Source organism: Camelina sativa, chromosome 5 (genome assembly GCF_030686135.1).
Source record: "Camelina sativa cultivar CO46 ecotype springtype chromosome 5, ASM3068613v1".
Taxonomy (NCBI): domain Eukaryota; kingdom Viridiplantae; phylum Streptophyta; class Magnoliopsida; order Brassicales; family Brassicaceae; genus Camelina; species Camelina sativa.
Genome location: NC_141884.1, coordinates 10,950,894 through 10,966,397, shown reverse-complemented (window position 1 = coordinate 10,966,397; position 15,504 = coordinate 10,950,894). Strand labels below are relative to the sequence as shown.

The window sequence follows — 15,504 nt, the reverse complement described above, 5'->3', positions numbered from 1 at the left end:
TGTTGACCATTTTTAAAACTACCCCTCTTTATATACAAAATGACCAAATTACCCTTTTTGAGTGACAGCAAGAATGTACAGTCATCAAAATCGAAAATATTTCCCGCCAAAAAAATTTTCCGCCAAAATTTTTTTTCCCGCCAAAATCGAAAAATTTTCCCGCCAAAAATATTGAAATTTATACCTTTTAAAAACCTTGTAAATGCTTTTAAAACCACTAAAGAAAGAAAATAACGACAACTCAATCAAAACGTATAATCTATCGAACTAAAAGAATAGGAAGCAAGTTGGATCCTATCAAAACAATGTTAGAGGTGCATCCAAAAAAAGAACAAAGATATAATAATAAAGGACAAGACTAGAATGCTAAGATCATGGCCAACAAGCTGAAGCCGATCCAAGAAGCTGACTTTGAGGCACCCCTTTGAAGAGGTGATGGAGCCTAGAGTCATCTGATGCTGATATTGTAGAGCGTTGGCTAGCGGAGACGAGGAAGATCGGACAGGTCCAGGAACCACGGGACCCAGGAGTCCCCCGGTAAAACGTGGATTTGAAGGTTCTGCCCCGACTTGCAGACCAGGAATATTTTAATTAGTGACAAAAACCATATGGGAAGAAAAGTTATTCTTTATTTGAGCGAAACGAACATAGTAACAAACTAGAAGAAAAGAACAAAAATCTACTTTGCTTCTACCAGAACTCGAAGGATATAACAATTTAAAGTAGAAGATATGATGGCTTATATATAGAAGAAAGATCTTATATTATGTAGAACAATTAAATTTAAAAGATCTTAACCGAAATACCAGGGACAACGGTGGATTCAACCAAACAAAAATATAACGTATCCTTCCATGCTTCTCTGCGATTTCATTTTGATTTTTCATGTGCCTTTGAATTTTTTCTTTTATTTATTTATTTAGGGTTTAGAAAATTGGTGACTTTGCTTTGCGTTGGAGTTTCTCACTTTTTGTCTTTGTTGTGTGTGATTTTTCAGATGAGTGTTGCGACCGATTCTCAAGTGCATTCTTCAGATACTTCGTCTGATGAAAAAGCCAGTCACAAACCACTTTTTTTGTGCCCTCTTCCACGAATAATGAAAGGATACTCCGGTTTTTTCATTTACCCGGTCAACTCTTCTCCCGAATACGTTGTCTCTACGACAAGAAGTGATACGCAGTATGAAGATCACTCGGTACTCCCTTTGTTTTGGTGCAACAATAAAGAATTTGATATTAATGGTGGGTGCGGCATATGCAGATATTCAAATTTTGGTACAGACTATTATTTCTGTGTCGAATGTGATAAAATATTTCACAAAGAATGCATCCAATCTCCATCTAAAATCAAACAACCTTACCATCCTGAACATTCTCTCCAACTTTCATATTTTCGTTTTCGTGATTTTGGAAAACAATCTGGGTGTTTATGTTGTGGAAGAGAAACAATGAATCTGGTGTATTATTGTACCAAATGTAAAGCTAAAATGCATACAGTATGTGCGATGAAGCCAATACCCTTCCTCGTGGAACAACCAAAAATCCATGACCATCCCCTCACTCTTTTTCCTAGGCAAGCTTCACTAACTTGCAACGTTTGTGGCTTATTGAGAAAGCTTAGTCTGACCTATGTTTGCCTCGAATGCAACTTTGTTGCTCACAACGATTGTATGAATTCACCAAACGTCATCAAGATATCACGTCACCACCATCGTATCTCCTACACTTCTTCCATCCAGCTCGAAGAATGTTTTTGTGGAGTTTGTCGTAAAAGTATTGATTGTGACTATGGTGCGTATACTTGTAATAAGTGTAGTGATTATGCTGTCCATTCAAGATGTGCTCTTGCGAAGCATGTTTGGGACGGAAGAGATCTCGAAGGTGTTCTAGAAAAAGATGATACAACAAAAGATGTTGAGTCTTTTGAGAGGATATCTGAAGGAGTGATACTTCATTTTCTTCATGACCATAATCTCCAGCTCCAAGTAAGCATATTTTATGATGAAAATAAGCTTTGTCAAGCGTGTGTACTTCCTATCTTTAAAAGTAGCTACTATTCTTGTATGGAGTGTGCGTTTGTCCTCCATGAAACTTGCGCAAAAGCTCACCGCATTATTCAACATGCATTACATCCTCATCCACTTGCATTAAAGACTGACTCGGGATATAGTCAAGGTTACTTCTTTTGCAGTGCTTGTAATCGTTGTACAGGTGGTTTTATCTATCAATGTCCAATAAGGGAATGCGAATTCGACATTGACATTCGGTGTGCTTCAATTTCTGAGCCGTTTGATTACAAAGGTCATGAACACCCCTTATTCTTAGCTTTAGATCCAAGAGAAAAACTTGAGTGTCTCATATGCAAAAAAAGATATGCCGTATATGATGAATATGAGTTAAGGTTTATGAATTGCATAAATTGTGGTTTTATCGTATGTATGGACTGCACTACCTTACCATACGAAGCAAGGTATAAGTATGAAAAACATTTTCTCAAAATTTTATATGGAGAAAAGTTATATGAGAAAGATTGGTGGTGCGAGGTGTGTGAACATAATTTAAAAGACACACATACAAATGTGTTATATTGGTGCAGCGACTGTTGCACTACTGTTCATATTGAATGCTTATTAGGTAAAGACCCATATGTGAAGCCTGGTCAGTTTTTCGAAGTAAATGGGAAGGAAGTTGAAGTTCTTTGCAAAACTTATGCTTCTCGACCATTATGCGGTAATTGCAAGAACCCTTGTCAAGGAAAAATATTGAAGAGAGACAACCTTATAGCATGCTCCCGGAGATGTGGGTCTAAGATTTTTTAATTGAGTCCAATGTGTTTATATATTCCTCTATATATTTAAGTTAATTTACGTTTATACTTTATTTTAAAATGTTAAGCTTTGACATAGATGTGTAAATGTTTGTTTCTTTCATATAATCTTATATATAATAGCAGAGTTTTCTCTCATTCTAAGCTATCCACATCAGCAGCAAAAATTAATAAATTCGTTGGGCTTTGTATAAGTCCAAATAATATAATATTTTAAAGTTCAACTGATATAAGCCCATTTCAACAGATTTGAGTATGCTGAAATTAAATCAAAAAGCCAGAAAAACGTCGTCGCCATCTTCCAGATCATCTCTTCGGGAAACATCTGAGTAACAATTCTCCTTCTCTCCCATGGCTGGGTAAGTCCTTCTTCTGGGTTCCTTCTTCCGGAATATCTTGCTCTGGATTTTGCCTCGGTTATGGTCTTTTTTCTTTCGTGATTAGCCTGATTTGTAGGATTAACAGGATTATCATCTTTAATGATTTTCATCCTCATCATCATCATCTCGATTTATGAATTAAGGTGCTTTTTCAGTATTAATAAATGGGTATTGTGGAGTTTCATTTCTATGTGTACTTTTGGTTCTATATGATGCTTTAATATGTTGTTATGCTCATCATATATCGGGTTCGACATAATGATTGTCAAGAATAAAATTATCACATGTTTCAATGTTTCATTAATTCACAATTTTTCATATTTATACATATAAACCATGATATTCGTATCAGATTTTAATTTTGTTGGTTGGATTTATGTTCATGTTTTTGTTTTCAGTTTATTTGTGTGTAACTTTTTGGTTATTGTAAAATCAATTCAGTTTTGTTTTTGTTTTGGTCTGATATTGTTTGTTGTTTGGTCTGAATCATGTTGTTTTTTGCGTCTGTCTCTGTTTTCAAACCTTGATCAGTTGATTTGTTTTTTTGTTTTTTTGCTTTGATCTGCAGAATGAAAGCTCAACAACATGGCATCAAGATCAACAACAAATAATCAAGGAGGATAATGAATCAAACACCAAAGAAAAACAGCAATGAATCATCTGCTGACTATTATATTTGATATTATAAAGGAAGAAACTAACTACGATTTTTGTACTCTTCCGCAGATGAACATGGTGGCAAATGAAACCAAGAGACACACATTTACGAAACATGAATATCAGCATCCACATATGCGGGTAAAAGATCAAACCATTTGTTATTCAAATAAACCAGATCGTTTATTTAAAACAAATAATCAAATATTCAACTAATCACGTTTTCTGTTGTTCCAAATCAAAGAAGGTAAACAAGAAGATCTAGGAGAGAAGGAAGGTAAAGAGAGATCAGAGAAGGGACCAAGAAAGCTAATTATTTTGTAAACAAAAAAAATTCAGTTTTAACAATTTTCCTCATTAAACGTTAATCTTATTCAACAATCTATTTTCCCATAACTGATCCTCACACAACAAAACAACCAGTCATGATAATCCCCTCAGGGTTAATCAATTTTCAAACCAACAAGTAAATACTTACAAGTTCCCCGTTGGTGTGACAACCAATTTAACAATAACGGACTCCAAAACCTTTACTTCCCTTCTTCATCCAAGAAATCTCCCAAGCTTTCTCAACAAAAAAATTACAGATTTCGCAAGCTAAGAAATCAAAAACTAACTTAGTCAACGCCCACACCAAAACTAATAACGAATCCTCGACAATCAAATCCATAAACAACTACATCAAAAATTGCAACCCAAACAAAGAGAAAGCTGAAAGCTGGAAACGGAGAAAGAACTGATCGAGAAGAAAGAAAGAATAAAGAAACGGACATGTGAGGTACACCTATAAGGTTTTGTCGCCGGTGTGCCTCCAGCTCATCGATTAATCAGAGGAAGCTATTCTCTTCGTTGCTCACAAAATTCAAAATTTAGTTTTTCTTTTCATTTTCTTTTACTAAAAGGCCTAATTTTATGTTTAAGTTTTTAAAGTAAAACTGGTCCAAAGTTTTTGTTCTAATAACATGCCCAATAGTCATTTTAAAAACAAAAGGAAGACAACATTTTATAAACAAAGGAAAAATCTGTTAAATTCGGTTTTAAGGATTAAAACCGTAAATTAACCGAAAACCAAATAAACCGAAACAAATTTTATTTCGGTTAGGTTCGATAATATTTTCAAGTTAAAATAAACCAAAATCAAAATAACATAACGGAATAAACCGAATCCTAGGGATACTTTCAATTGATAAGAAAACAAAAAAAACAAAAAAAACAAAACATAGGCTTTTTTCCACAATTAGAACAAAAAAAACATAGTAAGCAAAAAAATCTCATACTAAAAAACAAATAGGTCCATCGAGCGAAATAAAATTCTTTCGACAATTGCCTATTAACACATGCCAATTTTAACCAAATGAAAATCAGACAAATACAATTACACAATAAAAACAAAACAATACAAAATGCACATAAATATCGTGAAGAACATTTAATCTCAAATATATTTTATAACCCCAAAATTGTCATACACATCAACAGGGCTGGCTCAAAAAATATTAAATCCCGTACTAAAGTAAATAAATAACTGCTTTCCGTTCTATAATTTTAAAATCTTAAAAATTGGACTCTCTGCTACTAAGAATTTCAAAGAAAATAATGGAACCAGGTGCTTCGCCACTGCTAGCACCCACTCTAAGCCAAGCCTCTACACCAAATACATATAATCAAAAACATAAACGGAAAAATGAAAAAATACGTAAGAAAATACATTAGCATTGATGCCGGCTAAGCACATGTGCTGAGTAAACATTGAGTAATATAACACTGAGTAAACATAAAATTTAAACCAAGCATGATCAGCACATAACCCCGCGCAACGCGCGGGTTCTCATCCCTAGTTATTTATAGATGGATCAGTGTTGATGAGACAGGCAGGCAGCGTATTACATAAGTAAAGTGTAACGCCCCCTCGACTGCCACCTCTTAGTGGGCTCCATGTCCACTTTGATCCATGGGTTCACCTTCTTTAATAGGCTTCACATCTTCTAACTAGGTCCGTGAATCCATCCATATCCGACGACCATTTTGCTACGTTTGTGAGATTTTAAAGACTTGTTTACCATCCCTACAAACCACCCATGATATTTCTTTGTGTTTTATCCTCACTCCAACAGTTCAGACAATCACTTCCCGGAAATTCACCTATCATGACACTACTCCAGCTCAAGCAAGCTTAACGCTGGAATTCTCTCAGAACCTTTGACTGAAAAGATAAGTGTGCTTTGGTGATATAGGTTGCCAAATCAATTCTTTTAAACCTCTCTGCAAATCGAGGTACTGTCACATAAAGATTGTGAGGCATCATTGCCATCATCATAATCAAAATCTACTTGAGCTTTTAATATATACCGACAATAAAGATTCTGAAGCTACATGACATTGTTGTCTTCCATGGCTTCTTCCAATTATAATACTCGATGTTATCGAGTTGAAATGGCAAGATCATCGTCATGGCACTACACGTCAAGTTCTTGTCCTTCAAAACAAAATGGAACGAGAATCTCATGCAGAAATACGCAATGGAAGAGCTAATTAAGAAGCAGTCTAATCAAAGATTCAGAGGATGGTGGTGTTATACAAACCTTCGCAATATAAAGAAATTTACAAGATCACAAGATTAATAACAATATATTCTATATTTATTATTTAGATATTTATATATTTACAATCATTAAAGCTTATGATTATGATAGTTAATATACTATTTCCTAAACACTAAAGTGTTTTTCTCTCATCAATCTCTAACACGCAAGCTCATTCTGACTCCATACGACCATAACTGTGAGCCCACGCCTCAAGCTTACAGATTTGTTATCAAAACCTTAACCAAAACATCTTAGCTAGAACAATGCATATGTTCGATACACCCGAATCCATTTTCAGAGATGTCATCGCTGCTTATGGTTTCTCCGGTAGAATTTTAAGAGGCGGTTGATGTTTTCTTCAAGATTCCTAATTTCAGATGTGTGCCTTCTGCTTACACGCTCAATGCCTTGCTCTTATTTTTTTTGAGAAAAAGAGAGAGTCTTGAATTGGTTCCTCAGAGTTTGGTGAAAGCTAGAAAAATGGGTGAGAGGTTAGAGGGATCTACATTTGGAATATCGATTTTATGCTCTCTGTAGAATTGGTGAGGTAGATTGTGCTATTGAGTTAGTAACGAAACATAAGTATGGAAAATACTTAGGTTCACTCCTAGGGTGAATCTTGTTCACTTCTTCATTTTCAACCAATCAGAATCTTTTACACATTATTTTATTTAAGAGAATAAATCAAAACTAAATTAAAAAGCAAAACAGATTAAGGAATTACAAATTCTGTATATTTTTTTTTAAGAAAAGTTAAATATTGGCTTGGTTTAGATTTTACAATTATAATGAAATGATGTATCGGTTTGGTTTTACAAATAAGGTGATTAGAGTTTAGATTTTACAATTCAAACAAAATTATATGTCGGTTTGAGTTTACAAAGGAAGTGGTTAGGGTTTAGATTTTATAATTAAAACAAAATTATATGTCGGTTTGGGTTTACAAATGAGATGGTTAGGGTTTAGATTTTATAATTAGAATGAAATTATATGTCGGTTTGGATTTACAAATGAGATGGTTAGGGTTTAGATTTTACAATTATAATGAAATTATATGTCGGTTTGGATTTACAAATGAGATGGTTAGTGTTTAGATTTTACAATTAGAATGAAATTATATATCGGTTTAGGTTTATAAATAAGTGGTAAATTTTAATTTTACAGATTTTGTTTCTTTATTTTATAAGAAGGTGAATGAATATGTTCTTAAATACATTATGATATGTCAGATTTTTATTGGCTAAAATAATGAGAAGTGAACAAAGGGGTTCACCTTATGAGTGAACCCAAGAATTGTTCCATAAAGATGATGTCTTTAATGAAAAAGAAAGATATTACATTAGTTATGTTGGAGTAAACAAAAACACTAGAGAAGAAAAAAAAAACCTACAATCAATCAAAACATAAGAAGTACAACCAAAAGAATAAACAAAACCACTAGAGAAGGAAAATAACTACAACTCAATCAAAACGTGTATGAATCTATCAAACTAAAAGAATAAAGAAAAGAATAGGAAGCAAGTTGGATCCGATCCAAACAATATTAGAGGCTGAAGCTGCGTTATGTGGAGCTAGCTGGTGATGGTCCCATCTGATACTGTGGAGCATTATATATTGACCGGTGAATCAGCTAACGGAGATGGTGAAAGAGACGAGGAAGAGCTTGGTGATCGGACTGGTCCAGGAACTGGAGCAGCCACGGGACCCAAGGAGGCCGGCAAGACATGGATTTGAAGCTTCTGTCCCAACATGCAGTGACTAGGAACCCCGCATATGAATTGTTGGAGTCCCGGTTTGGTTAGAATGATGGTATCAGCTCCGGTATGGTATTTTGTCAGCGGGTTAGACGAGTCACACTGCTGAAAATCATTGAAAGTGACTTCAGTGACGTCGTGGAAATTGTTGTTGAATGAGAAGACCAAAGAGTCTCCGACTTGAAAAGTTTTTGATGAAGCCCAAGCCTCGTAATCAACTTCTATCATCGTCCATCCCTTCGAGTCTCCGACCTTGTGAACGGTTCCTCCAATGGCAACTCCAAAAAGAGTTACAAGAATCAATAAAGAAGTAAAAATCACGTTCTTCTTAATCAAAGCCATGATTGTTTTTGTGTTTTTGGTTCTTAACTTTGGAATGAGAGAAACAAATTTGAGAGAGATTATTAAGAGAAATAATGAGTTTGTTTGGTGAGAGATCGAGAAGGAGGTTAGAGTTTTTATATAGATCCGAGGGTCGGTTGAGATGATCCTATCCATCTCCAACTAAATACGTGTTAAATCTCGTATTTAACTCTTCTTTTTTTGCATTATGATCCCCAAATTTACAATTTTCTTTTTTCGTCTCTGAATACTATTATTTTTTCAACTCCAAGTCTCTCTATACTGTACTATGCGACTGTATTAAAACGAAAAGAAGGCCACAAGACAAAAGGGAAGAAGGGGAAGCAATTACATTTAATCATTTATTAAGCTAAGATAATCATGAAAACAAGAAATAAAGAATAAACATAGAGTTCACGTTAATAAACTTATAAAAAAAAAAAAAACAAATTCATTGTCATCGACAACGATAAGGATCAGAAAACCACAACTTGGCATGAGGTAGAGAGCCTTGGAATGGTAAGAAGTACAAAAAAGGGAGTGATGCAAATTCGACCCATACATATGCTTTTCTTACGAGGTTTCAACACATCATCACAACAACTAGGGATGTTAAAAGTGGGTAAAAACCCAGTGGGTACCCGAAACCCATGCTTAAAACTGGGTTTTGGGACCTGTTTTTTCTCTAAGAAATTAAATGGGTTAAAAATGGGCAGGTACCCAAAACTATAAAGTCTTACACGGGTTTACCCTATCAGTTATGGGTACCCATTGGGTTTTTTTTTCTTTTTAATCACCTATACTTTTTTTTTGTCAAGTCTAATCACCTACACTAAACCCGCAAAATCACATTTTCCTACCAAAAACACAAAACACGAAAACTCGTTTTTCTGCCAAAACCGCAAAATTACGTTTTCCCGCCAAAACAACAAAATTATATTTTCCCGTCAAACCGCAAAATCACGTTTTCCCGCCAAACTCGCAAAATCTTGTTTTACCTCCAAAACCGCAAAATCTCGTTTTCCCGCCAAAATCGTAAAATCTTGTTTTCCCGCCAAAACCGCAAAATCTAGTACTAAGGTAATATTTGAGGCTAAAAGCACAAAAATTAAGAAACAGTAAATATTGTTCATTTTTCCATATTCAACCAATAGAACAAAATATATATATATATATATAGAATCTATATAATAATAACAATCTGAATAAATGCGACCAACAGTTGTGTTTTTTCAATCGTACCTTTTGGATATTTTCTGAAAAGTCGTGATGGATCATTAGAACGGTTATTTATGAAAAGTCACAACTTTACAGGTTATTTATGAAAAGTCACAACTGTTCACTGTAAAGTTGTGTTGATTTGAACATTCGTATCTTTTGAAATCTATATATTTGTCTGATTGAACTGTTTTCATTTTTTTGCCATGATACAAAATCAACTAAAATTTAAATCTTAACGATTTAAACATTTTTCTAAATTATTTTATAGCATTCATTCTTTTAAAAGTCAAGAAAATTCTCTAATTCTTGATTTAACAAAATATTTTTGGAATGATGAATCTAATTTACATATTTTAGTTCATTTTAAATATAAAAGTTAAATGAAAAATACCTAGAGTGTTTTTCTAAGATTTAGATGGATTACATAGTGAGTTTTTGGATTTGACATTTCAATATATTTAAATCCAATTCGAATAAATGCCATCAAAAGCTGTTTTTTTTCAATCGTACCTTTTGAATAATTTTTTTTTAAATATGTAAAAAATTTAAATTGTATGTTTTACAAAAAGTTGCGATTGTTCATTGTAACAATTTTTTTGTAAAATTGCAACTGTTCATTGTAGAGTTGTATTTATTCGAATATTCGTATCTTTTGAAATCTATCTGTTTGAATTGTTTTCATTTTTTTGCCATGAGACAAAATAATATAAAATTTTAATATCAACAGTTTTTACAGCTTTCTAAATTATTCTCTAGCATTCATTCTTTTAAAAGTGAAGAAACTCTTCCAATTCTTGATTTAACAAAATATTTTGGAATGATGAATCTAATTTACAACTTTTAGTTAATTTTAAATATAAAAATCTAATGTCTATATATAATAGCAATCCGAATAAATGCCAACAAAAGTTGTGTTTTTTTCAACCACCTTTTGGATATTTTTTTAAAAAAAATCTGTAGAAAAATTAAATTGTGTGTTTTACAAAAAAGTTGCGATTATTCATTGTAACGGTTTTTTTTGTAAAGTTGCAACTGTTCATTGTAGAGTTGTGTTTATTCGAATATTCGTCTCTTTTAAAATTTAGATATATTTGTCTTTTTGAACTGTTTTCATTTTTTTGCCACGACACAAAATAATATAAAATTTCAATATCAACAGCTTTTACAGCTTTCTAAATTGTTCTCTGGCATTCATTCTTTTAAAAGTAAAAATATTCCTCCAATTCTTGATTTAACAAAAGATTTTTGGAATGACGAATCTAATTTACAACTTTTAGTTAATTTTAAATATAAAAATTTCATGAAAATACTCAGAGTTTTTTTTTTTAAGAGTTAGATGGATTATATAGTGAGTTTTTGAATTTGACTTCTTAATATGGTAATAAAGATGTCTTCTATTTAAAAGCAGTTTATATGGATTATTAGGTGAAATTAAGTGCAGATACAACATTTGTGATTTTTCGTAGCACCTTTTTATAATTTTTTAAAATTCAAATTGTTGTATCTGTTTATTGTAAAGTTGTATCTTTTCTCCATATTTTATTTATATCTTTTCATCACAACTTTTCGGTCTAATAGGTGTTTCTATTTAAATAGTCATGTCTTTTAGTCCATTTTATGTTTTTTTAGTCCATTTTATGTTGAATCTAAATAATTTAATATATAATATTCAACGTTATTCTATAAACTAACTAAAATTTTAGAAATGATTATAGCAATAGAGAAATTTAATACAACTTAATATATAATTTACTTTTTTTTTTGCCAGCAATATAAAATTTACTGTTGCATCTATTTTTATTGTAACTTTTTGTCAAAAAAATAGTTTAATATTTAAAAATAAGAATAACAATCTGAATAAATACGAACAACAGTTGCGACTTTCCTTAATATTTTTTTGTAAGAAAATTGTTTTCTTCTTTTTTTTAAACTCAAACAGTTTTATATGTTCATTTCAGAGTTGTATCTTTTCATTATATTTAATTCATATTTTTTCATCACAACTTTTCGTTCTAATAGATATGTCTATTTAAATAGTCATGTCTTTTGAACTTTCTATATATTTATCTTTTTCATCAATAACTAACAAATCAATCGTTGAAACAAATTTTCCATTTTTATGTTTAATCTAAATAATTTGAAATTAATATCTAATATTCAAAGTTATTCTATAATCTAACTAAAATTTTAGAAATAATTATAGCAATATAGAAATTTAATAAAACTTAATATAGAATTTATAGTTGCGTTGCATCTATTTATCGTAACTTTTCGTTAAAAATTATTTTAATATTTAAAATTTATACTTCTTCCATTTCAAAATATAGGATGTTTCAGGTAAATGCACACATATTAAGATACTTTATTTTTCTTTTAAAAAGTATCATATATATTTAAGTTAAAAAAATTTCAACTAATCATAAAGAAGGCTGTAAAAAAATGATTACAGATTATTAAATATATATTAAAATTTGTATGGAAAATTATAAAATATCTTATATTTTGAAACAAAAAAGAGAGGCCAAAACATTTTATATATTGAAATGGAGGGAGTATTATTTTGTTTTTAATTATATTTATTTAGTAGAAAATTATATTTACTCATTACAACCATTAGTTCAATATTCTCAGTTAGGATTACTTTGTCATAATAATTTTTTTAATTGTACCTTTACCATAATTCTTCATAAAAAACCTTTATATTTATAATACTTTAAATAATATTTTTTTCAAAGTTGCGTCTATTCTACATAATATTTTTTGTTATAAATATTCATTTTGATGGTTGTGTTTTTTGTAACAGTTTATATTTAATGTTTATGTATTCAAACTATTTTATTACATTCAAATGATTTTTTTTTGTCAACCATTGGGCCACAACTGGCCGGCCCATTAGCCAAATTCCTACATTCGTAGGAACCGGGGCTCGATCCCGGGTGTGATGGTGCCTTCTACAAATGGACTTACCTCCTGCCACTGCACTAAGGTCACTTCACCATTCAAATGATTTTATAATGTATAACTTTAAATTTTATTTACTTTTTTCTAAAATACTTCCCCCGCGACATCGCGGGGGGTCTGAGTCCTAGTTTAAATAGTTAAAATTTACTAAAATAATATACAAAGTGAAACTTGAAAAAATCTTTATATAAGGAAACTAGTTTCCAATATATAATTCAAGTCCATCTCTAATTAGTACGAGACCTTTTAGGAAGGAGCCCAGTAAGAAATCCATGAGGGCTGGACCACTTTGGAACAAAGCAGACAATATCATACTAATAGGGGAGTTGGCTTGGGATTGGTAAGCCCAACAATTGGTATTAGAGCCTAGGTTAAAATAATGGATCCAAAGAAGTGAGTATGACCTAATAGTTGGCGTGAGAGAAGCCTTTCAATGTAACACAATAAGAAAGATACCTCAAGAATACTTCGCGAATAAGAAGCACGGAGTCAATGGTGACAAGATTTCGTTAAGAGGGAGGTCTAAGGTTTGTGGTTCTTGGTTTGAGGGGGAGTACTGTTGGGATACAAACCAACATTACACATCGAAAGATAAGAAAATAATTTTCTAGTATATAAGTCAAGTCAAGTCCTACTTAGTATGATACCTTTTGAGAAAGACCCCAATAACAAATCTGTGTAGGTTTTGCAATCTTGGCTCAAAGAAAACAATGACTTGACTTAGACAATGTCATTATGATTTTGAGGATCATCATAATTCATGAATGTTGCACGGTTGAAAATGTATAACTGAAGAAAACATTTTAGAAAAATATGGATTACGACAAAAGAAGCATTTTTTTTTTTGCAAATACTGAAATATTGTACCCCTAAAATTTGTTTAGTAATCAAATCATGATATAGCTATCAAGTGTCCTATTTAGAATGTGTTTATCTGTGCTTCTGTCTACCGATTTATGGATCTTAATTTCTTCATATAGGGTTTTCGTATTATTAGTAATAAAACTTGACTTTAGATGAAATATACTACGAAATATAGCTAATAATTCTCGATCTTATAGTTTCATATCACAAAACATTTGATAGAATGTCGGAAAGAATATAGATATAGATGAAGAACAATTTGTGAATTAGCTATCCAAATCTGTGAATTTAATGATTGTTTTAACTTATTTATTTGTATGGCTAACATTATAAAAAATATTAAAATATATTTTGGTGTGTATGAATATATGAGAAAAATAAAGATATTTCATTAGTTATGTTGGAGTAAACATAAACACTAGAGAAGAAAACAAAACCTACAACTCAATCAAAGTGTAAGAAGTACAACCAAAAGAATAAACAAAACCACTAGAGAAGGAAAATAACTACAACTCAATCAAAACGTGTATGAATCTATCAAACTAAAAGAATAAAGAAAAGAATAGGAAGCAAGTTGGATCCGATCCAAACAATATTAGAGCTAGGCTGAAGCTGCGTTATGTGGAGCTAGCTGGTGATGGTCCCATCTGATACTGTGGAGCATTATATATTGACCGGTGAATCAGCTAAAGGAGATGGTGAAAGAGACGAGGAAGAGCTTGGTGATCGGATTGGTCCAGGAACTGGAGCAGCCACGGGACCCAAGGAGGCCGGCAAGACATGGATTTGAAGCTTCTGTCCCAACATGCAGTGATTAGGAACCCCGCATATGAATTGTTGGAGTCCCGGTTTGGTTAGAATGATGGTATCAGCTCCGGTATGGTATTTTGTCAGCGGGTTAGACGAGTCACACTGCTGAAAATCATTGTAAGTGACTTCAGTGACGTCGTGGAAATTGTTGTTGTATGAGAAGACCAAAGAGTCTCCGACTTGAAAAGTTCTTGATGAAGCCCAAGCCTCGTAATCAACATCTATCATCGTCCAACCCTTCGAGTCTCCGACCTTGTGAACGGTTCCTCCAATGGCAACTCCAAAAAGAGTTGCAAGAATCAACAAAGAAGTAAAAGTCACGTTCTTCTTAGTCAAAGCCATGATCATGTTTTTGGTTTCTTAACTTGGGAATCAGAGAAACAAGTCTGAGAGAGATGATTAATGAAAGTAATGAATTTGTTTTGGTGACAAGTTGAGAAGGGGTCTACATGTTTCTTATATAGAGCCCAGGGGTCGGTTGAGATAATCCTAGTCTTGCAGGGATTTGAAGATTAATTTGATAATTCCTAGTGACTTTATGATTATGTTTTGTTTAGGTAATATTTTTCCTTTTTTTCCATATTCAAGATGGATACCACGACCGTTTCTAATATGAATTTCCTATTTTTCAACAGTTTTTTTTTCAACAAGAAATTTGTTTTAGATATATTTATAAAATTTTGTTCGTAATTAAAGATAAAAGCATTGATATTGTTTTAAAAGTATTATAATTAAATAAAGAAATGAATGACTAAAAACATAGCAAAAAGTTATCCCTTTTTAATAAAACAGAAGTACACGACTTCAAATTGGTAGACTATATAATATTTATATAGGTTATAACTATGATTAATTATTTGATAGGTTATATGGATTAATTATTTGATAGGTTATATAGATTTAGGATTATGATCATCTTAAAAAGGATATTACAAAAATAAAATAAAATCTCAAAGAATATTTAACTAACCATATATAGACAAAAAAAAAATCTCAGAAATTAATATAAATTAATCACTCTTATGTAGATTACAACTAATTTCCGATTATACTAAAAAATAAAATCTTAACCGACTTTATCTGAAACGACCCTTCCCGTTTTTT

At 31.9% G+C, this 15,504-nt stretch overlaps 1 protein-coding gene and 2 pseudogenes across 1 annotated transcript; 1 reads left to right on the top strand and 2 right to left on the bottom strand.

The window, feature by feature from the left end:
* The first annotated feature begins 787 nt into the window (after positions 1 to 787).
* On the top strand, positions 788 to 4,259 carry LOC104731921 (uncharacterized). Its single transcript, XM_087449886.1, has 4 exons — positions 788 to 844; positions 998 to 3,185; positions 3,775 to 4,004; positions 4,111 to 4,259. The coding sequence occupies exon 2, from the start codon at positions 998 to 1,000 to the stop codon at positions 2,816 to 2,818; it is 1,821 nt and encodes a 606-aa protein (XP_087306012.1). The 5' UTR covers positions 788 to 844; the 3' UTR covers positions 2,819 to 3,185; positions 3,775 to 4,004; positions 4,111 to 4,259.
* Positions 4,260 to 7,933: 3,674 nt separating this feature from the next.
* Positions 7,934 to 8,544, bottom strand: LOC109133003 (mavicyanin pseudogene; annotated as a pseudogene).
* Positions 8,545 to 14,127: 5,583 nt separating this feature from the next.
* LOC147943545 (mavicyanin pseudogene) lies at positions 14,128 to 14,785 on the bottom strand (annotated as a pseudogene).
* Between the last annotated feature and the right edge of the window lie 719 nt (positions 14,786 to 15,504).